The following is a 25,551-nucleotide window of genomic DNA, read 5'->3' as shown; positions in this document are numbered from 1 at the left end:
CTTTACTTGTGATATTGTGTTAAACCAGATCTCTCCAGATAGTGCTTGTGAAGTTGACTTTTTTAAAAATAAATTTATTTAATTTTATTTATTTATTTTTGGCTGTGTTAGGTCTTTGTTGCTGCATGCAGGCTTTCTGTAGTTGCAGTGAGCGGGAGCTACTCTTCGTTGCGGTGCTTGGGCTTCTCATTGCGATGGCTTCTCTTGTTGCAGAGCACGGGCTCTAAGTGCACGGGCTTCAGTAGTTGTGGCTCGTGGGCTCTAGAGCGCAGGCTCAGTAGCTGTGGCACACAGGCTTAGTTGCTCCACGGCATGTGGGATCTTCCCAGACCAGCACTCAAACCCATGTCCCCTGCATTGGCAGGTGGATTCTTACCCACTGTGCCGCCAGGGAAGCCCATGAAGTTGACTTTTTAAAGGAAGGCCTAGAACCATACCTTTTTTTCCCCTGTGATATATCATGTTGTGAGATGTAGATTATCTTTCCGCCTTGTCTGCGCAGTCTCTCAGCACACTCTCTCTACCATATCTCAAGAAGACTTTTACCTTTAAATCTATAATAGTTGCTCCATTCCCAGTAGGATGTTGTACCTCCGTCATGCACATCTTCCTCCTTGGGCTAGGAATTCATGTCTCTGCAGCCATGTTCCTTATTGTTCTCTGCTTCTAGTCCAAAATGTCAAGCTTGCCCCATGCATTCATTAAGTAAATATGTAATGACTGGCACAATAAAAGCCAATATATGATGGGTATACAATGTTGGACAAAAGAGGTATGGTCCTTATTCTTGTGAAGGAGGTTACCCAGCTGAAGGGCCAGACAATTAACAAGTACCAACAGAGTGAATTTTTACTTAGTTAATGAAAAGGGAAAAAGGATGGATTAATCAAAGCTGGTGGAGAAAGAAGGACTGTGTTTAAAGAAGTCTCACAGTGGGATGACTCTCAGTTCTATTGATGCACACCTTTTCCAGTCTGCTTCTGGGCCAGCTTCTTCCACTCCCCATTCTCTTGACTCTTATATTATTCATGCTTTTCTGCCTTATCAAGAGCTTATGCTTTGGGCCCCCTTGTCTTATTTATTCCTCCTTCAAACTCTCAGGAAACCCTATGATTGCTTTCCTTAGAGTTTGCAAAGGTCAATCAATACAAGAGGAGACTGACAAATTGATGGTACCTGGACTGTCATACTCATGGACGGTGAGGCTCTTGTGATGTCTGTAATTCTTGACTCTTAAGTCAGGCAGTCTGATCCTGTCATATATATTCTTTAGACAGTTCTCTCTTTTGAGTTTATTTTTTCAACTTTATTGAGGTGTAATTGACAAAATTATATGTAGTTAAAGTATACAATGTAATAAGATTTGGTATACATATATATTGTGAAATGATTACCACCAAGTTGATTACCACATCTCTCACCTCGCATAGTTACCATTTATGTGTGTGTGTGTTTGGTGAGAAGGGTTAAGGTCTCCTTTCTTAGCATCAAGTATACAATACAGTACTAGTAACTATCATCACCAGGCTGTGCATTACATCCCCAGAACTTATTCATCTTATAAATGAAAGTTTGCACCCTTAGACCCACATCTCTCATCTCCTGCTCCCCAGCCCCTGGCAACCACATACTACTCTCTGTTTCTATGAGTCTGACTTTATTTTTAGGTTCCACAGATAAGTGAGCTCACATAGTATTTGTCTTTTTCTCTCTGGCTTATTTTAGCATTATGTCCTCCAGGTTCATCCATGTTGTTGCAAATGGCAGGATTTCCTTCGTTTTTATGGCTAAAGCATTTCCCTATATAAATACATATATCCCACACTTTATCCATGCATCCATTGGCAGACACTTAGGTTGTTTCCATATCTTGGCTATCGTGAATAATGACCCAATGACATAGGAGTAAAGCCATCTCTTCAATACAGATTTTATTTCCTTCTGATATACACCCCAAAGTGGGATTGCTGGATCCTTTTTGAGGTCATTATGATCATTTGTATTCTCTCAGAAAAAGAAAACAACTCCATTTCATCCAGGTTTTCAAATATATTTGCATATAATTATACAATCACTTATTTGATTATTGTAATTTTCTTGGTTTCTATAATTATATCCCAAGTATGGTTCTATATTTGATGTATTCTTTTTTTTTTTTTACAAAGAACTGACTCTTGCATTTATTTAATTCCATTCTGATTTTTTAAAATAAATTTTTGCTTTTAATTTGATTAACTTTGTTCTTCTTAGATTTTGTTCTGTTTATGACTTGAATGCATAATTCATTTATTTCCATTCGTCCTTATAGTTTTCATAAAAGGTGATGGTGATTGATCAAAAAGACACCAACAGGTACAGTCAGAGTCCAGCTTTCCTTGAACGTAGTTAGGTAACACAACATAGTACGTACAGAGAGTAGCACAGAGCAGGAGATTCAGCAGGATTTTCTCCATTGGGGGAGGGTTATTTTTCTCTTCCATTTCTTTTCTGATCTCTACAAGCACATATTTCGTCTCCTTCTATGATTTTGCCTTGCCCAGTTTTCCTTGAGCTCTCATAGCTCTGATCTCTTGTTTTATAGAGATGTGTATTTTTTAAATTTTGTTGTGATATATTTGGTCATATTCATCATTTGCTCCATGGCAGTCTTTTTCTCATGAGTATCCTTCATCTGTTATGGCTTTGTTTTTCTGTGCCTTCTCTCCTTTGTTTAAATATTAACTTGGTATATGTCTTATGCCAGTTACTTTTAAATTACTGCTTATGTTTAAATGAGATGACTTTCTCCTAAATTGGAAGGGCGCAAAATTTACCCTCAGTTCACGGTACCTGTGATGAGTGCATTCTTCATCAGCCAGCAGAGGGCAGCGACTGCAGGCTGCCACCAATGTAGAATTCCTCTCTGGCTCACTGGGCGATTGCTTCATGCAGTCTGTGGCATGTCTGGAGGTATCTCTCAGCCCACCTCCCTGGCTTTTCCCTGGTGCCAAACTGGGTCTAGGGCGCTTCCTGCCACCAGTCAATGCAATCGGTTCTAGTGTTCCAAACAAAGCATTATTGTTTTGCCTCATGCCATGGCCCCTGCTTTGGAGGACTGGGCCTTCTCCAATATCTTTGGTCAGAGGTGTCTCCTCTTGGCTTCTTAGCACCACACCGCATTTGTCTTTCACGGGATTTGGTAACTCTCCCCGTGTATTATGGTTCGATATTTTTGCTAGTTTTGCTGAAGATGGACTCTACATTCTGTTCTTTGTTTTGAGGTGATTTCTAAGAGAAGGTAGATCTATCTTTGCTCTGCCATTTTGAAACCACCGTCTCCTCTAAATGCATTGAATATTTCTTGGCAACAATAATTACAAATAGTTACACAAATGTATGATTTGATTTTCTCATTTTTAGCAAAATTGGGGCTTTAGGAAATAAATTTGGCAGGAAATTATCTGACTTGCTCTCCTGTGCTAAAATTGGCTTTCAAAAATAAAAGTAACGGTAGGAGCTACAATCCCAAAATTGTAGAGTTGAAGACTGATTTTCAAAACTATTCTCTGATTTTAAACTTTATGAATAAGAACCAGCATCACTTTTCTAAATTAATAGTGAATGTGAATTAAGAGCTACAAATGGAAGATATTTATCTGCATCATATTGTGGTACTAAAAACGATATTGAGCATCCGAATTTTACAAATATCTGAGGTGTAGTTACCCTAAAAATAAAAATTATTATACCAAGAGTCCATCAACTTTCAGAAGTACCTACATTTGTGAAGACCTATTTTTTCATCATGCAACTGAATAAAAATTAAACATTACTCTCAGTGAAAGGAATCTAGACTGAATTTTACACCTTGTGTTAGTTTTCTTGGGCTGCTGTAACAAAATACCACAGACTAGTGGCTTCAACAACAGAAATTCATTTTCTCACTGTTTGGGAGGCTAGAATTCCTTGATCAGGTGTTGGCAGATTTCGTTTCTTCTGAAGCCCCTCTCTCCTTGGTCTGCAGATGGCCACCTTCTCACTGTGTCTTCACATGGCCTTTCTTCTGTGTACCTGCATCCCTGGTGTTTTGTGTGTATCCACATTTCCTCTTCTTATAAGGGCACCCATCTGATGGGACCATAGCCCCACCCTTATGACCTCATTTAACTTTAATTACCTCTTTAAAAGCCCTATTTCCAAATAGAGTCATATTAGGGGTTAGGGCATCAACTTATGAGTTGGGGGTGACACAAGTCAATCCATAACATCCCTCATATTATTATACAAAATATAAGACCACATACTGAAACCTAGATGTGAAAGAAAGAAAGAAGGAAGGGAAGGAGGGAGGGAGAAAGGGAGAAAGGGAAAGGAGGGAGAAAAAAAGAAAAATGAAAAGGTTTCCAGTTCTAAATAAGAAGAGTAACTACTTAGGACGTACATTTTTTAATTACTTCTATCTTTCAATTTTTTAATCAATTTAGAATTTTAAATCTAGTTTACAGTATCATACCTGTTAATTTTATGTGCTTATTTACATCATCACTCAGTAAAAACAAGTCTAATTATATTTCTGGCAATTGATTTTTCTGGCACCTGGGCTGCCTCATTTATTTTATTCTTTCCATGGCTTTTAAGTTTGACTCCTAGTGTAAAGGGATATTCCTCAGGGCCTGGTAACATCTTCTCAACTGTGGCAACCAACTTGCCTTTACCCAAACCTAATTTCCCTCAGATATTCCCTATTTTAATCATCCACCTGCATCAGTTAGGGATTGGATTCACCTACATATAAAAGAAAATACAGAGGATGGTGTTTAAACAAGATAGAGGCTTATTTTTCTCCCACTGTAGGGAAGAGCCTGAGGGGGCAGGTAGCCCCACAGTGTTATCAGGACCCAGGCATCCTCCTACTTTCTACTAGCTTCACATCTCATGTCTCTCCATTCATTGCCATTGCCTTTGTTATAAATCCTTCATCAGGTCTGAAATATTTACTTCCTCATTCATCTTACTTTGAGCCTCTTACCATTCCACGTTACTATCAATGACCTTTAGAAAACCTAAATCAAACAATGCCACTCCCTTTAAAAAAAAAAAAAAAAAAACTCTTTTGATTGTTCTCTCTTGCTGTTGGATGAAGCCAAAGGTCCTTAGTTTAAAACACAGAGTTCTTTGTAATCCAGTCCCCAACTTCTTTTTTTTTTTTTGCGGTACGCGGGCCTCTCACTGCTGTGGCCCCTCCCGTTGCGGAGCACAGGCTCTGGACGCGCAGGCTCAGTGGCCATGGCTCACGAGCCCAGCCGCTCCGCAGCATGTGGGATCTTCCTGGACCGGGGCACGAACCCATGTTCCCTGCATCGGCAGGCAGACTCTCAACCACTGCGCCACCAGGGAAGCCCCAGTCCCGAACTTCTTTATCGGTCTCATCTCCTGACACTTCCCCACAGTACCTTTTACTCCTCATCCTGAGCTTCTCACTCTTCTCTAAGCAAGCTTTGGTCTTTGGTACCTTGATAGCGCTAGGTGTTTTGATGTTAATCAGTCCCTGCCTTTATCAATTCTAAATCTGTTGGGAAATAGAAATTGGAGTCAGCAATGGATTAAAATATCAACATCTTAATTTTTTTTGACAGAGTTGGGGTGTTGTTAGAAAATCTGGATTGAACGTACACCCAGAGTCAGGATTGTTATTTCCCTACCCCAACCCAGGTCTGATGTTGGGACTTAAGTAAGGGGAAAGTCAGATCTACAAAGCAAACTCTAACCCCAGCATATCAGTTGGATTTGACTTAGCTGAATAGAACTAAAAACCCTAATATTGCAGTGACTTAACTCAAAAAGGAGTAGGCATTTCAGAACTAGTATATAATTCAACAATGTCATCAAAGACCCATGCTCTTAAGTGTTTCTTCTCTGTTATGCTTAGCACTTGCCTTCCATCCTTGGGTTTATCACATCATCCAAGATAGTTATTGGGGCTCCAGCCATTTCATCTACATTCCGGGCAGCAGGAAAGAGAGTTGTAAGGAGCCTTTCCGGAAGTTTTGTTTACATGTCATTGGCCAGAACTTTCTGCATAATTAAATTAACACAACTTCAAGGGAGGCTAGGAAATATAGTCTTATCCTGAGCAGTAATATGTCCACCCTCAAAACTGGTATTCTAGTAAAAAGATGAAGATAAGAATGGATGTTTTGATGGGCAATTAGTAGTCTGCCACAGTCAGCTAACTGTGCAGTCTTGGCCTCCAGCCTCCTTTGAGTTCAGTGAGCCCCAGGAGTGGGCCCCAGGTTTGCTTACCTCATGGTGCAGCAGCAGTGGGAGAGAATGGGTCAGGAGAGAGCCAAGAAGGGCCCAAGGGTACATTCCCAGTGCTCTTTTCCAGAACTGGACCATTGGGTAAATCGCTGTTCCTCCTCTGGGGAGGATTAAGTACGGATGGTAAGAGGGACCAGAAAATCCCTGGACTCCTGCTCCCTCCATGAGAGTGAAGCAGGAACCCACTGACGGAACATGAGGCCAAGGAGCGGCGCTTATCGCGAGTGCACCTTTCCAGCCCCTCCTGCTAGGCCTGCACTGCTTCCACAGTACTTCCACTAGTAAATGCCAGCTTATCCTCTAAGTCCCAGCTTGTATGTTGCTTTTCCGTTGACACCTTTCATGACCTGTATTCTGACCCCCAGACAGATGTCTATTCTTTTCTCTCAGTGTGTTCAGACTGAAAGGATAACACTTCTCACATGCTATTAGAATTCTCATTTTCTATCTATGCCTGTTTCTCCTCCTATTTCTCCAAAACCTATACTAAACTGTGCAGTTTGGGAGGACAGGAACCTAGTTTTATTATCTTTACATTTCAGCTCCTCCAGCAGCACCTGACAAGTCTTAGAGGTGCTGGAACATCTCCTGAATTAGCAATGCTGATTTCCTACTTTCCCTGTTTTATAATAAGGAGACTGAGATCTTGACAAGTTGAGTGACTTAGTAAATAATAAAAGTAATGAACATTAAATGATGCTTTCATTAAAACCTCATTGTGTTCCAGGCATGTTCATGAGTGTTTGTGTGTATTATTCTCAATTCTCATATCAACCTGGTGAAGCACGTGTCATTATCCCTATTTTACATGAAGGGGAATTGGCCAAGACTGCAGAGCAAGGAAGTGGCAAACCTGGGATTTGAACCTAGGTCTTCTCTTACTTCAGTCCCTGTGCTAGCATAGCATGGACCAGACCCAGGTCTTCTAAGTTCATGCCTAACGCAAAAATATTTGAATTGTATCCCCTTTTTGTGCCCTGCTTTGTTGTAATGCAATAATCATTTAATAATGCTTATTAAGACAAGGCATTCTTGGTATAGATAGACACGCCTTTCGGCAGGGAGGGGACATTTTCCTAGTACTGATGCTTCATATCTGCTCAAGGCCATCCTTACACTCTTGCCCAAGTCACCAAGAACTAGTTACAACAGTTGGAAGGAAAATCAGAAAGTTAATCTGCTCAGTTTAAAACATGTTGGAATTTCCCCTGGGAACTGAACGGTCATATGGGTTTAATGCCTGTCAGAAAAGGATGCTCCCCCAGAGGACACAACCATTTAGCATCTGGCTTTTAGCAAGTTTAAAGCTGGGTAAGGGAAGTGAGACGCGGGCTTCCCCTAACTCTTTTTAAGAGACTTCATGTAAATATTTGGGGGTTAGTTTATTTGGTTCAGAAGGAGAAGATGCATAGCCTGTCAGACGGAGTCAGAAGAAATGCAGTGTTGCCCAGTCACCCCCTGTCAAGAGGAGACTCATGTGTTCCCTTAATTCAACACTTCTGACAGAAAACTGCACATTCATCACACAAGACTTCTCCCCAAATATCTAGCCACACTCTGCCGTTACCCAAGAAAGAAAATGAGATTTTGAACTGTAAATAGTTCCTCTGTGCCAAGGACTTCTTATCCTTGGTTTCCTAAAACAGGAGATTCGTAGATTATTTCCATCATGCGGCTGTGTGCTTTCCCCTGCATTCTGGAGATTAAATCCTTTTGATCAGAGAACGTTACCCTTGGCCATCCTGCTTTCTCTGTGCTCTAACTGATAGTGAGGATGGCATTATAGGACCAAACGAGTAGAGGGAAGGTGAATGGGGAAGACAAACAAAAGGATGGCATGGAGACAGTCATCTTATGTGGTTGGGTCATTGAATTGTATGTGAAATTGGAGCCCTAGGCCTGTTTGCTAGATTATGTGTTTTAAGCATAGTAAGAAATGCATGTAATATTGCAACCCGGTACACACACGTAAACACACACATACGTAACGGGTCACAGCCTGAAGTAATAGATGAAGCCATGTGTGGTGGTTACAGCACGAACCACAAAGTCAGACCTGCCAGTCAGCCCCTGCTCTCCCAGGTGAAGAACCCTCGGGAAGAATTTTGAAAACTGAGACCCCGCAACACACTTAAAGTTGTCATCCTAACTTTTTTCTCCTCAAATTATAATACTTGCAAAAACTGTCATTTCCAGTTTGTGGTAAATATGCTTAAATATATTTTTGTCAAAATATGGAGCCACAGATTTAGCTCAAATTCGTGTAAAATTGTCCATTATATAGCCTCATTGTCAAAGCCATTCCTCACTGTCACCCATCAAGTCAATCAGACTTAATTCCCTGTCAGAAAGGAAGTGAGTCTTTGTTTCGCAGCTCAAATAAACATCATAATGTGCCCACCTCCTCACCCTGACAGCTGTCCTTCTGAATTCTGATTCTGAGATGCAGGGAGATAGATGGATGAGAGGGGAGTAAAAGCCTTGCGCTAAATCTGTGCCTGGTTGAAATAAGGCTCCACTCCAAGACCTTCCCTCAGGAATGAGGCTTTCCCGAATTATCCCTTGATTTGATGCCTGGGAGTTTTTATATCCCGGGGCCAAGCTCATTCAAAGGTTTGATATGGATGAGAAATATGTCTTTCATTTGTAAAGGGGCAGGAAAACAATTGTGAATGGGGAAGTAAGAAGGGAGACTTGACCGATCTCAGATCCTCCCGGAACTTTCTCAGTGAGGCCAGTTTTGGGAAGACCTACCTGCCTGTGGAATCTGAGGATCTGAAAACTGATTCTCCTAAAGTTAGGACTGGAGCCCCCAGGAAAGTGTGCAAGTACCCCTAGGTCCTTGAATGCAAATAATAACAGTATCTACCTTCAAAGATAATTTTGAAGAACAAATAAGGTGATACAAATAAAGCGCTTAATGAAGTTCTGGGTGCATAGTAAATGCCCACCTTGTGTTTGCCGTTATCGCTGGTGCTGTAGGTATTTGACCCCTCTGCTCGCTAACAATGTCATTTCTTGGTGGATGAAATAATCCTCGGGCCCATCCCTAACATTGGTGGGCGCCAGCCGGTTTAGCCACGGTTGGCCCACACCCCTGCAACCAGCGCCCCTGGGCCACTCCTTGGGCCGGGAACCCACATCTGGTGGCAAATTCCACTCTCAGAAGGACAGACTTCCACCTGGAAGTGGACACAGGGTGTCTGGGCAGGAAAGTCAGGGTTCTGATCTTCTGGAGATTGCACTAGAAAGAGTTAGATACAGGTCTGGGCGTATTCCACCACCACCGCCCCCAGGCCCCAGCAGATTTCTTACCTGGACAGAGGAGGGCAGGAGCCACAGAAAGCACAGGTCCAGCACTGTGGCTCCTCCTGCTTGGGTCTAAGGGTCTTGCCTCAGGGTTGTTGTTAGACTCATTTGGGATAATAGGTGTGAATGTGTCTTTAATGTAAGATTTAAGTATTGTCTTGATGGCCTTCATGATCCCAAATTCTGTTTAAGTCAGCCCCCTTGAACAAACTAATGGAACCTACAGAAAAAGACAAGTTACTAAAATAGAATATAATGCCTTGTTTTTGTTTCAGGCACTGGCTTTCAGGCCTCAGGCTACAACTTCAACACCTATGACTGGAGGAGTCCCAAACAGAGAGGCAGTTTGTCCCCAGTCACTAAGCCTCGAAGCCAGACTTACCCAGATGTGGGGCTGAGTAACGAAGACTGGGACCGGTCCACAGTCAGTGGGTAAGGTTTTCACCAACTGCTGCCCTGTCCCAACTGCTTCCGGGTCATCTGGGCCAGATGTGAACTTCTCTACTTCCAGTGGCACCTACTGCTAGCATTGGAAGCATTGTGTGAAGCCACTGTCACCATCCATGCTGGCCCCACGCCCAGATTCGAAGACTTGGGCCTGCCCAGTGGGAGCCAGGGGATCCACCACACAACAGGGCAAGAGCTAAGTTTCCCTGAATGAAAACAACAGTAGCACATGAGGAAATTCTACTTCTGTAAACCATGTCCTCGCTCTATGACTAGTTCCCTCTCCTTTCATTTAGAAGGTAGTTTCACATTAACTTACATTAGAAAAAAAATATTTTAACTGAGGGTTCCATATTTTCAACTGAGAGGTCTATTTTAGCAGTTTGCTCCTTACCAAAATATTTTAAGGAAATTCATAAAAGGCGATAGCACTTAACGGCTCTATACTGATGTTTGTAATGAGTGGGGAAAACATATTTTTCTCTCTTAGAGAAAAGTTTGATTTCCCTTTCCCTGTGGACAGAGCAGCTGACAGATATTCCCACGGGTGCCAAGTTGACACAGCCGTGAATACTCTGAAATTCAATTAGTAAGACCATGGTCCTTCTGGTCTTTGAGATACTTTGAGTTTCCTAAAGCGTCCTTCTACTGGAGCTGGCTTGACTTGGAGGCCACAGTGGGAAGAAAGCCAGATCCAAAACGAATCTCTATTTTTTGTGTGAGATGAAGGAGAGAGAGATTCTGGATACAAAAAAAAAAAAAAAAAGTCTGGCAAGTTCTTAACCCAGACTGTTTTTCACAACAGTTTTACAGGGGCTCCGGACAGTGCAGAGGCTGAACAAGAGGAGAACTTCTGGTCCCAAGCGCTAGAGGATTTGGAAACCTGTGGACAATCAGGAATTCTCAGAGAACTCGAGGTAGCCTCGGTCCTGCTACTTTTATTGTTTCTACATTCATTTTTTTCTTGGTCCTTTTGAGTTGGCATTGATCACACCAGTTCATTTAAAAGCTTTAACCCTTTCCACAGGAGAAAGCTGACAGGCGTGTGTCTTTGAGAAACATGAATCTCTTGGTAGCTACCCTTTATGTTTATATTTTTGCTTGTGAAGCTGCCTTCCCTGCCCCCTTGCCGTCTGGACAGTGATTTGATTTTATCCAATGCAGTTAAAAGTATTTCTTTCCCCATTTCCACCCCTCCCCAACCCACCCACCCCTGCCCCGAGCTTACTGATCTGTGGCTTCTGCCATTGCTCCCTGCTAACCCTGACTGTACCTGTTTGCCACTGGATCGTTTGGGGCGAGCTAAGTCTCCCAGCAGTGGCATCTCTCATTCTCTTATTTGCTTTAGAAAGGTTTCTTTGGCATGTTTTCATTTGTACCTGGTAGAGACATTAATTTGATCGTGAAGAGGAACATAAGAGGAAATTTTATTTTACTTCATTTTGCCCTTAAAGTAGATGACAGTGCCTCTGGTGAAAAAAGCCAGTTTGTTTGAAAAGCAGCCAACATATTACAGACTACATTGCTGTTAATTGCAAATCCTGATTCTATGTTAACTTAGTGTGAATTCAAGGAGTTGCAGAGAGACGGAGTATAATAGCTGAACTCCTGGGGAGTTCTTTAATCGAAGCCATAAATTTGCTGATGGTATTCACACTTTGGTCTGGGAAGTCCTAGACTGTTTCCTTTTATGTTCTTTTAAATTTTCTGAGCTGTAAAAAATAAAGTGGCAAAAGTTTCATTTTTATTTTGATGTCATATGAGGTCCCCAAGTCACCATAAGGAATGTGAATGGCCTAATGGGGTGGAACTCTTGCAATTCTAAAATGATGACTCATCTTTATATTATTTTGCTTCTCAAATGCATGTGTGGATATTTTATGTGATTCTAATGTTTGTGAATCTGCAAAGAGAATTATAAAGAAAAATATTAGTTTGAATTTGTAAACATTTTGATTATTACCTGGCATGAATTGCAGCTTCAGAGCACAAGTTAAAGGACCTGGAGATGGATAATCCTATAAAATTTAAATAAATTAAGATGTTAGCAATTGATTCCCTTTTATGAAACTTTCCAAAAAAGTAGAGTACTTAAGTATCAGGTGGCTTATTTAAACTTTTACCACTTCCCATATGGAGAAGGATCAGCATTCTCCCAAACTGAATAAAGATCTCAGTTCACAATTTTTGAACATATTCCTGCTTTTCAAAGCATGTTTTGGCTCATATGCCTTTTTCATTTTGCATTTTGAAATACTTCTCTTTTGAAGAAGGAGCTATTCTTCTAATAGCTTCTACATCAGGTAAAATGAAGATGATGTAAAAAGTAATACAATGAAGTTGTGTTTTCACTCAGACATTGAGTTACCTAATGGAAACAACATACGTCAGCATAGAAATCATGTTGCAGGAGCCAACAGGTTTTCTCTAACATCGTTTCAGGCAGGCGTGGCCCTCGAAATTATACATCCAGGAAAAAAAAAATGGGTTGAATTAATAAGCCACATAGAAATTAAAGTTTTCAACTAGGAAGAATGATTGACAAATCCATAAATTAGAATCTCATTCACACTTTTAGCACAAAGAGATTCATTTATCAGTTTAGATGAACTCTGCTCCCGTGATTGCAAACGCTATTATGCAAAACATATTTTTGGAGCTAGGTTCCTGAATAAGAAATGTATATCCAGGGGCTTCCCTGGTGGCACAGTGGTTGAGAGTCTGCCTGCCAATTCAGGGGACACGGGTTCGAGCCCTGGTCTGGGAGGATCCCACATGCCGCGGAGCAACTAGGCCCGTGAGCCACACCTACTGAGCCTGCGCATCTGGAGCCTGTGCTCCGCAACAAGAGAGGCCACGATAGTGAGAGGCCCGCGCACTGCGATGAAGAGTGGCCCCCGCTCACCGCAACTAGAGAAAGCCCTCGCACAGAAACGAAGACCCAACACAGCAAAAATAAATAAATAAAAATTAAAAAAAAAAAAGAAATGTATATCCAGCATTAAAAGTTAAAGCATACTATAACTGTAACAAATGTAGAAGATTAGCTAAGATGAAAAATGATTACGATTGAAATGAAAATGAAAATTATACTAGTCATTTTCCCCATTGCCAGCAATAATTTAGGTTCAGCTTTAGCGCTGAAAAATATATAGTTTTAACAGAAGAGAAAAATTCAAACTAAGACTTTGGACAAGTTACTTAATTTCCTTATTGGGTATTTTTTCTTTAAAATATGGGGATTATAATGACTAATGTTTATATGGCACTTAACGTAGAACATGACACAATAAATGTTTGATATAAATTACTTTTGCCACTTTTTTGAGTAATGAATACTGCCTTAACTACCTTTTGTTTAGTATAACATAGGAAGAAGTTTTAACTAAATGTCAGATAGAGAACTCTTGAACTATTCCTCCTAAGTTGTATGTATACCAGTTATCTCACTAATAATTTTGAAAAAGTATAATATAAATTATGAATTGTGCAAAATGAAAACAGGCAATACATACTCTTGAAGCAGAAACAAATCCTAGAAAACTTTAATTATTTTTTATTTTAGTTTTTGTACTTGTGTTTTAATTTTAATATTCCTTCAGCAATATCACTAATTCAATTTACATTCACTTTAAACAAAACAATCTATCCTTTGAAAACTCAACCTGAAGGCCTTTTGATAGTCTGTCATTGCTTCCATTAGAACCCTTTCTAGATCAGATTGTAACTTCTGTTGTGGCTAAGGCTCATCAAAGCAGAAGTGTTGTCTCCTAGCTGTAGTGATTATTTGACTTCCAATGTGTTTCCTATGGGTCTAATGAAAAATGAGTATTAAAAATAAATGTTAACAAAGCAAATAGCTAGTCTAAATAGGTAAAAACAATAGGTGGATGGTCACCACAGCAAGAAAACAATCATCAGATGCTATCCGTAACAGTAGATTAAACAAGGAAATGATATGTGTGAGTTAAATGCCATAAAATAAAAGGATGTCCCATGTTACCAACAAAACTAGTAATAGAAAGGTTTCAATTTAAAGGGGATTTATCTGAAGTCAACCATTATATGGATAATCCACACTGGATAAATGTTAAGGGTTTTTTTTCATTTACTAAAAAAAGTCAGTTTTATGTGTTTCAACCTCAAACTTGACTGAGAACCAATACAGCCTCATAGTCAAGAATAAGAGTTTTGGAGACAGATTGCTAAAGTTGTAATCCCAGACTCTTGGGCAAGTTACTTCACTTATCCAGGCATCCCCTTCCTTAAGTGAAATGAGGAGGTATAATAATTATAATACCTTACCATATAGAGTTATTATAAGTATTTAATGGTATGCTACATACACACACACATATGTGGTACTTAGCATTTGTAAATGCTCAATGACCCATGAGGTTTTTTTTACAATTGTTTTTAAAAAAATTATCCGTAAGGTAACTGATCTAGTCAGGATATTGATAAGTTCACTTGTTTTGTTTCTTTTTCAACAGAGTTGTAGATATACCTACCTGTGTGCTAATACTTGGCTGTCATTCAAAGATCTTGTTAGTGGCATGTGTATAGCTGAACACCAGGTGAAGCTTGGAATTATAAATCTTAGCAAGATAGCAAATGAAAACTCTACTCGCTTTGCAGTATTCCCTCCTGATCAGTAATTTTAGATAGCGCACTTGGCTCATTTACTACCTATGGGACCTTGTGTAGATCAGCCTTTTTGTGCCTCAGTTTCCTCACATGTAAATTAGGAGGAATAACAGCACTTACCTCATAAAGTTGTTGTGAGGCTTAAATGCGTGAATACATTCAAAGGACTCAACAAATTACACTTCCGTTACTTTAGCATCGGTATTAACACCACTAGATCATGTTGTAGCCAGTCACGTGGCACGTGGAATTTGTTTTCTGTATCCATGATTTCATGCAGATTCACCGATGCTGGTACACCATTATATAACCATCATACGGAGGAACACAGAGCTGGCTACAGGCATATTTACAGAATTTTAGCATCCTCTAACCATGAGAAATAAACATTCCCAGCATGATATTGGTTTCAAATGCTCTTTTTGTTCCACTTCTGAGACTCAGTCATTTTTGAGATCTAATCTTACCATTCCTTGTGTATTATGCAGGGAACATATTTGAAACTGAACAAACTTCTCAATTCACTGGTAAAATCCAACCCAGGTCTCATCACTTTTGAGCAAAGGGTTGAATACAATAGCGTGATAAATGATTATTCCTTAACCTCTCTGAGGATCTTACACAAAGGTCATTTCTAAGAAACACTGACCTACGCCAAATGATGTGGAGACCTAGCTGATTTACAAACTTCTCCGGCCGGCCACGTGGCCAAAGGAAAGACAGTATGCCAGAGCTAGGCAGCCAGCATTCGGTAGAAGCCCTCGCCTTTGTATCAGTAGCCTCAGTTCAGCCCATTGTTACCTCCAGGTGGGACTAGAGGCACCATTGCAAATGGGGTCAGCCTGTTCCCCACTGAGGAGTTCTTAGTTCATTTCTGTAAGATATACTGAAGGTTGCCTCGTGAATCCCATCTTTAGATCCCACTCAGTGGAAAGTTAACGCTTAAAATGTAGTTTGTAGTGAGCAGATGTTAGAGCTTTTCAGTTTTCCTCCAAACTGCCAGGGGTGGTATTTGATTAAATAAACTCAATGGCTTAAGTACTTAAATTGGATTTGAGTTGTGCATTATAAATGTCACTTACGAAGCATTTTCCCAGACTTTTCATGGTGCCATTAGTACGTCCATTCTCCAGCCTTTGGTTATGCCCTGAAGAGACCGTATTTTGACTGAGCAGAAGGAGAAATGTGCTTCATGTTGAACAACCAAACGCTTTTCTTAGTCCGTGGCTTAATCGTTTCTGAACATTGTCAATGCCACAGGCAACAATCATGTCGGGGAGCACGATGAGCCTGAATCACGAGGCCCCTACACCTCGCAGTCCGCTGGGGCGACAGGCCAGCTTCCAGGAACGGAGCAGTTCGCGGCCACACTATAGCCAGACCACTCGGAGCAACACTCTGCCCTCGGATGTGGGCAGGAAGTCTGTCACCCTGAGAAAAATGAAGCAGGAAATGAAGGAGATCATGTCCCCAACTCCTGTGGAGCTGCACAAGGTCAGGAAACTCTCTTTCCTTCCCTTAGGGTCACATTCTGTTCAGCGTGGCCACCCTGATGCAAGCATGATCATGACATTCTCCCGTGGCCTCAGCCAAGGAGAGAAGCTAGAGCTTAAAGGCAGATCATCAGAGACCGATTGTTTGCAAAACGTGATCTCTGAGAGGTAATCTCATAAAACGGGGAACACTGGCTTTCAAGCAATGAATTTATCAGAAATGTATTTATGGCCAAAATCTTCTCACAGAAGTTTGAGGTTCTAGTGTCACGTGGAGCTTGAATGAGTTGGTCTGTTACTCCAACTTCATTGGAAGGGGGAAGGATTTTCTAAATGTCGTACACTCCCAGCTTCACTGAAAAGGGGTTTCAGGGGTGATGCTGGAAGGCTTAATCATCAGTTACAGACTTCTCAGTAGACGGTTATATTATTCAGGGGACATGAAGTTCTCTTTGAGACATCATTTAGGTGTCTTGGGTCAGGACAGGGTAAGCCCTGGTTACGTTCCATCTCTGCTATGCTAGTTGCCTCACTTTGCTTCATGGAAGAAAACCTATGATTGCAAACAGCTGAATTTGAGTTGCTGGCAGAGTTTGAACAAGGCACGTGTAGGTGACAGTGTCTGTAGAACCCAGGCCAAGGAAAGCAGTGGGAGGGAACTTTCTCTGGTTTTCTTTTGTAGAACTCTAATGCTTTTTGTTGTTTTGTTGCTAATACATAAGGATGTATAGTCGGTAACAATCTCACCCTACTTTTCTTGAGAGCCAAGATCCTCTCTGTAGTTAATAATCTGTTAACTAGAAATAAGTTATCGGTCTTTCCCAGAAGAGCATATAAATGTCAGGTTGAGAGGAGGTAAAGGCCAACTACTCCCTTTTTCCTCTAACGACTTCAGTCTCCCTAACTATTAAAAGCAGCTGTTTTGCAGCTGACAAAGGATAGAGTGAAAGAAAGGATTGTATAGGAAGTTGGGTTCTGAATTCTGTGTTCCAATCCTGGGTTCATTCTTTCATCACTCATTCATTCATTCATTCATTCAGTGCATAGACTGTGCATTTATTTACTTAAAGAATGTATTATAAATCCCCAGGGAGCACATGGTCTAATGGGGAGACAGTCCAGGAAAAGGTAGGAAGATGGTGGGATAAGTACAATAGACGCTAGACTAGGCTGCCCTGAGGGACGATGGTGGTGGCGGGCAGGGTTGGGGAGGAACCTGAACCCACTACAGAGGAAGATGAAGCCTTCCTAGATGCAGGTGTTGACTCCACAGGAAGGTGGAGGGTGGGAAGGCGTTCCAAAGCACAGAAAGAAACATGTACAAAAGGATGTCACAGATAGCAGTGTACTGAGGGAGTGCAGATCTGCCAACGAGAGCCTTGTGCATTAAGAGGCATTACAGGGCTCCCCTGGTGGCGCAGTGGTTGAGAGTCCGCCTGCCGATGCAGGGGACACGGGTTCGTGCCGCGGTCCGGGAAGATCCCACATGCCGCGGAGTGGCTGGGCCCGTGAGCCATGGCCGCTGAGCCTGCGTGTCCGGAGCCTGAGCTCCACAACGGGAGAGGCCACAACAGTGAGAGGCCCGCGTACCGCAAAAAATAAAAAAAGAGGCATTACAGACTTTACAGAAAAGCAAAGAAGTTTCTGACACTTTAGGGTGGGGACCCAGCTCTAGCCCCATATCACAAGTTAGTTTGTTTATCCAGTTACCCTGAATTGATGTCTGTCTGATAAACACCAGCCTTTACCACCTGTCACATATCCTAATCTGCTAATTGACAAACACCATTAGGAGGCTGTAAGGGCTCCATTGGTGATTAAATTGCAGAAGCTGCATAGTCACTGCTAATTCTGCTGTACCAAGAAAAGGGCTGGCCCTTCCTGATTCCCTTGGTTATTTAGGAACCCTGCCTTCCCCTCTTCTCTAAAAGTCTACTGCCCAGGCAGAGGGGAGCATGCTGGGTAACCCACCTTCCCTCAGCACCAAAGGAAAAGGATACCAGTGAGTGCCTACTGTGTGCTCTGTTCTTTCTATTTTTAGCCTCCCACAACAGTGCTTCTTAGCAGATATTGATTACCTCCAGCTACAGGATAGGGAAATAGCAAGTATAAAATAGAGCCATTTTTCCTTCTGGAATGAAGCAGTCTCCTCAAAGGGAGATTCCTGTTAGCCCAGCAATACAAAAGGCTTGTCTTCCCATCCCTCCTGTACTGAAAGCAGTTAGCAAAGATAACGACAGTCAATTGGCTGTGCAAGTTGTTATAGCTGAGGTTTTAAAAAATGTGCTGAAAATAGGTCTTTAAAAAAAAAAAAGGCGTCATGCATTTAAGCAGCACAATGAGTGGCAGAGGATGGACTGGTTGGAACATTTGTGTGGGGGGGTGCGAATTGAGAGGCCACAGATCACAGACTCCGCTGGACCCACTTGACCTAATAAATGGGTTACTTCTTTCTTCCTTCACTTCAGTCATTTCCCCTCAATGGTAGCATAAGTGCATTTCCCATGTGGCTTCACTCTTCTTCCAGATGGATACCAAACAAAATAAGATGCTTAGAAGTAGGTGGTGTCCTGGGCATTGTAAGACACCCAAAATGATCTTGTTAAGTGAAAATGTAGCGGAGGAGCCTGCCACCTGACAATATGGAATTCTGGGGGTGGTTTATGCTCACATCTCGGGTATCTTTTCTTTTTTTAAGTGAATTCAATTACCCTGATAGGCCATCCACATGTTTGTTGTTAAACACATTCTCCAATTTTGAAATGCTTGACAGGAGAAATAGTCATTAGAAGAGTCACTTTACTCAGAGCAGAGACTGGTAATTTCACGCTTGTGTCTTGATTATGGGTGACCCTTGAACACTGGAGGATTACCTGACACCATGAAAAGGCACAGTGCCTTGTTGATGCAGTTGAGTTATCTTCCCATTGGGGTGCTATTAGCCTGTACTAAACCTTCACAGAAGTGAGGAAAAGGTACTCTTTTTGGGGGCGGTGGTGTAGAGAGGGGACCAGGGAAATAGAAAAACATCCCTTCCTCAAGTTAAAAATAACCCCAAGTCAAGACTGCACAGCTTGGCAAGTGGAATGAAGGCTGGTTTTCAGTTCCCTGAGCCCCTTGGGTGGACTTTTCTACATAGACCTAGTGGAGGAATTCCCAAGGGGCTGCAAAGACCAGAGTGAAGAGGCTGGGTAGGGTTAATAGCACACCATTCTGAACACACTTGGTGTTATTTTCCAGTTGCCATCTTTCTCGAGGCTGTGTGCCACTTGGTGAAAGCTGGCCATGAGAGCAAGTTGTGGATCTATCCATATCCAAGCCAGTACCTACAAACTCTGACTAGCACTAGAAGCTGCCTCAAGAGGATAGGAATGAATGGGCCGGTATCCACCCCGCTTCCTGGGGAACACAAACAAAAAGCAAAAGCCACTCCATCTCCTGATACAGAAAGAATAAAGCGTGGGCTTAATCTTCCAGTTTCTTGAGTTTCAACTTCCTCTCCATTATCTGCCCCTCCTTTTCCACCCAGTCCTCCTCACCAGTACCTTTTCTTCCTTTAGACCTTATGAAAATGCAGAGCTCAGGTGAGAGGCTACATGGTTTTTGTTTATTTCACACTATCTATTGTGTCTGAGGCTCTGCCGTGTCCCAGCAGGTCTTCCGTCAGGTTGTCCCCGTTCATTCCTGAACCTGAAAAGCTACTTATCCTTCCTGACACTTGAGAACAAAGCACCACAGCCTCACTTCCCTTTTGGGCCTTTGTGGTTGGAGGAGGAAGTTGGCGCTGGAGTGATGGTTTGGTACTTAGATGCACGGCAGGTAGACAATGAGGGAGTCACAGGGAAGTGATACTCGTGTCTCCAGAGGCCATTGCCTCTCAAACTTTCTTGGCTAAGACACAGTCCAAAATACCTTTTACCTCACAATTCAGGACACACATACACCCACATTCGTATATGTAAATGAATCCAAAAATTGACTGCACAGTATACGCTAACATTTTCTGTTTTGTTTTCTTTTATTTATTTATTTGTTTGTTTATTTTAACATCTTTGTTTGTTTTCAAATGCTGTCACATTAAGCTGATTTCAAGACTTATTAATGGGTCTCCACCAAAAGTTTGGGAACCATAGCCTCAGAGAATAGTTTGGCATATGGACCTCTGATGATGTTTACCATCATCACATGGCTGCTTGTTAAAACGCAGGTTCCTAAGCCCAACCTAGACCCACCTGGTCAGCACTTTCTGGGAGTGGGGGCCAAGAATCTACATTTTAGCAACCCCTTAATGGATTCTTTTGCTCCCTAAGGATTGAGAATCACTCCCTTAGGTTTTGCTAACAGGAGGTGATTATCTTGTGTCAGTGAAATCAGAGTCACTGACACATAGTGGCTGAGTAAAGGGGAAATGAGGTTGCATCTTTGGCCCTGGAGCTTCTGAAGTTTTACCTTTAAAATGAATTCTGGCTTGTACTATAGCTTATCACAGATTTTTTTTTCTCTTTGCAGATAAGGAGCCTGTGATCTTAGCTACAGTTCATTGATAAACCCTCTTTTCCTTCTGAAGCTTAAATATTCTTTGGTGTCCACTTAATCTATTTCTGAGATGAATTCTAGCCTCATTTCTCTTTGCATACTTTAAGGCAAAAAACTTTTTTTTCAATAGAGTAGAAAATTCTTCATATTCAGAGCATTTGGACTTCTTAGAAAATCATTTCCTTTTGCTGTTTTTTTTTTTTTTGGCTGCACTGCGTGGCATGCAGGATCTTAGTTCCCCGACCAGGAATCGAATCTGCGGCCCCTGTAGAGGAAGCATGTAGTCTTAACCACTGGACTACCAGTTAAGTCCGTGTCATTTGTGTTTTTCAATAAAATTATATTCCTTAATTGTATGCAGCTGTTTTTATTTATATTTTACAGAAAGGTTTTTAAAAATTATTTTCCAGAATCATCTCTTATTTATGGCTGCTGATGGCATGACCCGTGAACATTTGAGTCTCATATTTCTTGTAGCTGCATTTGCTACCATCAGCTTTTCTCTCAGCCAAGTTCACTTTGCAGTTTCAATATATTTGAGTGTTTTGAGAGTGGACCTTTGTTCTTCTTGATGTGATAAAGTTGTTTCACTTCTTGGAAGGAGTGTCATTTTTGGTGTTTAATGCCCACTTCTTTTGCAATATTCTCCCCAGTTCAGGAACAGGCTCGGCCTTAAGAGGAAATATGAAATGGAAACACATATCTTATTCCGGCACAGGCGTCTTCTTCACCAAATATTTGCAGTTGGTACTCAAGATCCAGTGAATTGTCAGGCAGACAGAGGTTTGGTCACAAACTGACAGTCACTGGCTACATCACTTCTCTGAACTTCAGCTTACTCGCTTAGCAGAAAAGGGGAGGGATCCCCTGTTATCAGGAGAGGAGACTTCACAAATAGCATTTCCCAGGTGAAGTCACCATTCAGTCTTACCTCAGCCCTACAGTGTCAGAAACCCAGAAAATGAGATCTCCTCAGGATCCCAGCCTTAAAGACGATTCAGGCAGCTGCCTTCGAGCCTCCAGAGGTGGAGGTGTACACCATAATGAGAATCTCTTTACAGAGAGAAATGGACGTGTGTCTAGTTACTAGTCACTACATCAGTCTGACAAGCATATTCTCTCCTTGTAAAACCAGGGGCAGCTGACAGTCAGTGTGGAATTATAGGACAAGGGTTGTAGTTTAGGTTGTATGTTTTATATGAGTAATGACATCCAGCCCCCACAGTCCTCAAAATAGATTGTTTCAATCAGCTTCCCTTGTCTGTGATTCTGTTAAGACTTACTTTTCAAAAATGTAAAAAAACAAAATTCTTAAACAAATGATTGGCTCGTGCAAAAAAAAGTGTTTTTTAGCTCATCAATGAGGAATGACAGCAGGATGAAAAAGCTTGTTCAAAGGGAAGATAAAGAAACTATACCATATATATATATATATATATATCTCAGTCCATGGAGGGGAAAGAAAAAAGAATGCCAAATAAGATTTCCTAGTTAAAATGAAACCTGCTCAATGACTTACAGGGAAATAAAAGCAAGGCCTTTGAACTTATCTTTTCTGAGGGACAGAACTCAATTTGCATCGTATCTCTTCTCTGTAAGTTGCCATCCACTTTTACAGAGTCTGAGCCCTGAGCCATAGAAATGCTAAGTCAAACAGAGTGCAGTCCCCTAGACTCAGATGACCCTTAGGCGGGCTTGTTAGGCAGTGGTCTAGTGTGCCTGATATTTCAGTTTTTGATCTCTCACTTCTGTCCAGAAATGTTAATAGCTTCCCTTAAGTCTAGCCCTGGCCTAGGGATCATTCAATCTTTTTCTGATGTTTTTGCTTGTCTCTGTTGTGATCAAATGTGTTTATTAATAGGTCGTAAAATATTGCTACCTACGAGATATTCACTTTACAAATGAGGTGGCTCCCTGAGGGTCACTCTGTTTCCCTAACGTCCAGGTCCTTGGAGAGTAGCCTGTTGGACCTCTTCCTCCACCATCGTTCTGCTCTATTGTGTGTCTATTGCGTGTCTGGCCGGGCTGTGGTGAGGATGCCATTGATAACAATCCAGCCCAGGGCTGCCCTCTTTCTTGTTTGAGGATCTTTGTAGTGTCAAACCACAGCATTACCTGGAATGAGGAAGTCAACTTTCTTAGTGCTCAGTGCAGTGGGAGTTTGGTCCGCTGTCATTTGTCATACTTCCCGAATGACAGGTTCCTGCCCCCAAATTCCCAGAAGCCCAGAGGATGGGTGAAGGGGATGCCTCTCACCCAGAGATGCAGGTGGCCCCTGAATCAAGGAGGCCACCTGTGATACTGTGGTTTATAATAAGTATACATTTGATCTTGGTCCCAGTTGCTGGCACAGAGCTCCTAAAACCCTTGGAATTTCTTAAATGTTGAGAGTGAGAAAGGTATCTTTTGTTATGTTAATGAGGTTCCCTTTAGATGCAGTTAAGGATGGGGGTTGGTTGCCAGGTGGAGCCAACCCTGTGATTAGAGGGTTGGAGCTTTCAGTCCCACCCCCAGCCTCCAGGGAGGGGAGGGGATTTGCAGGTGAAATCAATCGCCAAAGGCCAATTACTTAGTGCCTGTGTAATGAAGCCTCTATAAAAACCCGAAAGGCTGGGTCTCCAGGAGCTTCCAGGTTGGTGGGGATGCGGAGAGAGTGGTGCGCTCAGAGGGCACGGAGGCTCTGTGCCCTTCCCGAATACCTTGCCCCAGAGCAACGCTTCCAGCTGGCTGTTCCTGAGTTGTACCATTTTATGATAAACCGGTGATCTGGTAAGTTCTGTGAGCCGCTCTAGTAAATTAGTCAAACCCAAGGAGAGGGCTGCTGGAACCTCTGAGATATAGCCGGTTGGTCAAAGGCACGGGTGACAACCCGTGTCTGAAGACCATTGTCTAAAATGCTGGGGTGGAGGTGAGGTGACATTGTAAGCCTGAGCCCTTAACCTGTGGAGTCTGACGCTATCACCAGGGAGATGATGTCAGAACTGAGTTGAATAGTAGGACACTCAGCTGGTGTTGCAGGGTTGCTTGGTGGTGTAGGGAACCCGCCTACCCCCAACACACACATGTTCGAACTGTGATCAGGACATCTTGCCCACATGGGCCTGAGGGCTATGGAGGTCAGTAAGTTGCCAGGGGGACTCAGGAAGAGACAGGAGTTCGAGGAGAGTCAGGCCAGAGCAGCCCTGGGGGCCGGAGAGCAGAGGCAGGAGTGGAGAAGGGCCGGCCGGCAGTCCTGAGCTGATGCTGGAACGGTCTCTGCCAGGCTGGCTGACTTGGTGCTGGCTGGGCAAGGAGAAAGGGCCAGGGGCAGAGCTAACGGTAACTAGGTGTCCATCAGCTGCCCGTGGCGTGGCTTGATCTCCTGGAGGCTTGGAGAATGATCTGGTTCTTTCCTCTTTGGTATGATGTGAAATGAAAGCTGCAAAGGTCCTCTGAGATGAATTGGGAAAGCAGCCCTCAATCCACCATGGATCTTAAAAACTGTGAACTTCCTTGGTTGGGACCTAGTTCTCTGAGGGCCAAGTCAGCCCTGACACGCACAGACTTAGGGCCACGATCCAAGCTCTGACTCTCCCATTGTTGAGCCCCCGTTTGTCAAGCTCATGGGGCCACATGCTTGCCAGAAATCAGGAGGCAGCGTCTGACGCTGCTGTCTGTCCAGTTCTCTCCTCTGCCAATGAGACTCCTGGACAGGAAGGCGGCAGCTGCTTTTCCTGACCCTGTTCATCTTGGAACCCACACTTTTGAGTGGCAGAATCCAAGATGGCTTCCTCTGGGCTGGAAGAATGCAGCTGGAAAAGCCATACTTTATTTTTTTCTTCCAGCCCCACAGGTAGTATAGGATTGTGCTCAAAACCAACATTACTTGAATTGTCCGGTTTAAAGGAACAGGGCTCCCCCAGTGGTGTCTGCAAGAATAAACCCAAGTGCCCTGTAATTTGTGGAAATACTAGAACCATCTCTGATAAGGCCATCGGGCAAGAGGCTGAGCCACAGAGGCAGCCAGGGCTTAGGAACTGCTTCTGGGGATGGCTGCCACTTGCCTTGATGTGCTCAAGAGAGTAGAGACAGTTGCCATTAAAATCCAAGTGGGGAGAGTTGGCTCTGCTGCTGAGGCTTTTCACTTGTGTCAAAACTGAAAACACAGGCGCTTCCCTGGTGGCACAGTGGTTGAGAGTCCGCCTGCCGATGCAGGGGACGCGGGTTCGTGCCCCGGTGCGGGAGGATCCCACATGCCGCGGAGCGGCTGGGCCCGTGAGCCATGGCCACTGAGCCTGCGCGTCTGGAGCCTGTGCTCCACGGCGGGAGAGGCCACGACAGTGAGAGGCCCGCGAGGACGTTGTTCAGACATGCAGATAGACTTGCTTAGAAATACAAAACAAGGCTCAACTTGAATCACGGTGAAACCCGCCACCTCCTGTTAAAGCTTCTGTTCTCAGGAGGGTTAGAGGCCATTGCAGGTGCGCTGTGATGAATGGTTAAAATTGAACTGGGTTTCGTAAAAGGGTATCCTTGCCCAGAGGGTTACGTTCCAAGAGACTTCATTGGCCCTTTTAGAACAGAAAATCTAGCGTTGTGTTCATAGTCCGTTCCCCGGAGGCATCCTCTGGTCAGCACGGAATGGAGATCTTGCAAGAAAAATCTTGATTTACTTGGGTTAGGGTGGAACACAGAGAGCTCTCAGCAGCTGGGAGCAGTTTGGCCGGATGCTTGGGGAAAGCCACAGAAGGGCTCTGATGGGAAGAAATACAGCAGATGTGATCAATTATTCATCTTTGGTTGGTTGGGCAGTTGGAAATGGATAAAAACTGCCTGACCA

At 42.8% G+C, this 25,551-nt stretch overlaps 1 protein-coding gene across 11 annotated transcripts in view; it reads left to right on the top strand.

The window, feature by feature from the left end:
* GRIP1 (glutamate receptor interacting protein 1) overlaps window positions 1-25,551 on the top strand; it is a gene marked incomplete at its 5' end in the record, with an annotated part of 699,088 nt that overhangs the window by 655,556 nt on the left and 17,981 nt on the right. For 7 of the 11 annotated variants that reach the window (XM_082635788.1, XM_082635796.1, XM_082635790.1 and 4 more), the window contains 3 exons: window positions 9,885-10,041; window positions 10,862-10,973; window positions 15,964-16,197. In XM_082635788.1, the coding sequence (XP_082491914.1) occupies window positions 9,885-10,041; window positions 10,862-10,973; window positions 15,964-16,197 (503 nt within the window). Of the gene's footprint in view, window positions 1-9,884; window positions 10,042-10,861; window positions 10,974-11,083; window positions 11,129-15,963; window positions 16,198-25,551 lie in introns of all 11 variants that reach the window. The other 4 variants (XM_082635794.1, XM_082635792.1, XM_082635787.1 and 1 more) reach the window with 1 other exon arrangement.

The sequence above is a fragment of the Mesoplodon mirus genome (assembly GCF_964341445.2).
Source record: "Mesoplodon mirus genome assembly, chromosome: 11".
Lineage (NCBI taxonomy): Eukaryota > Metazoa > Chordata > Mammalia > Artiodactyla > Ziphiidae > Mesoplodon > Mesoplodon mirus.
Note: the sequence above shows the minus strand (reverse complement) of the source record. Positions and strands in the feature narration are given on the sequence as shown.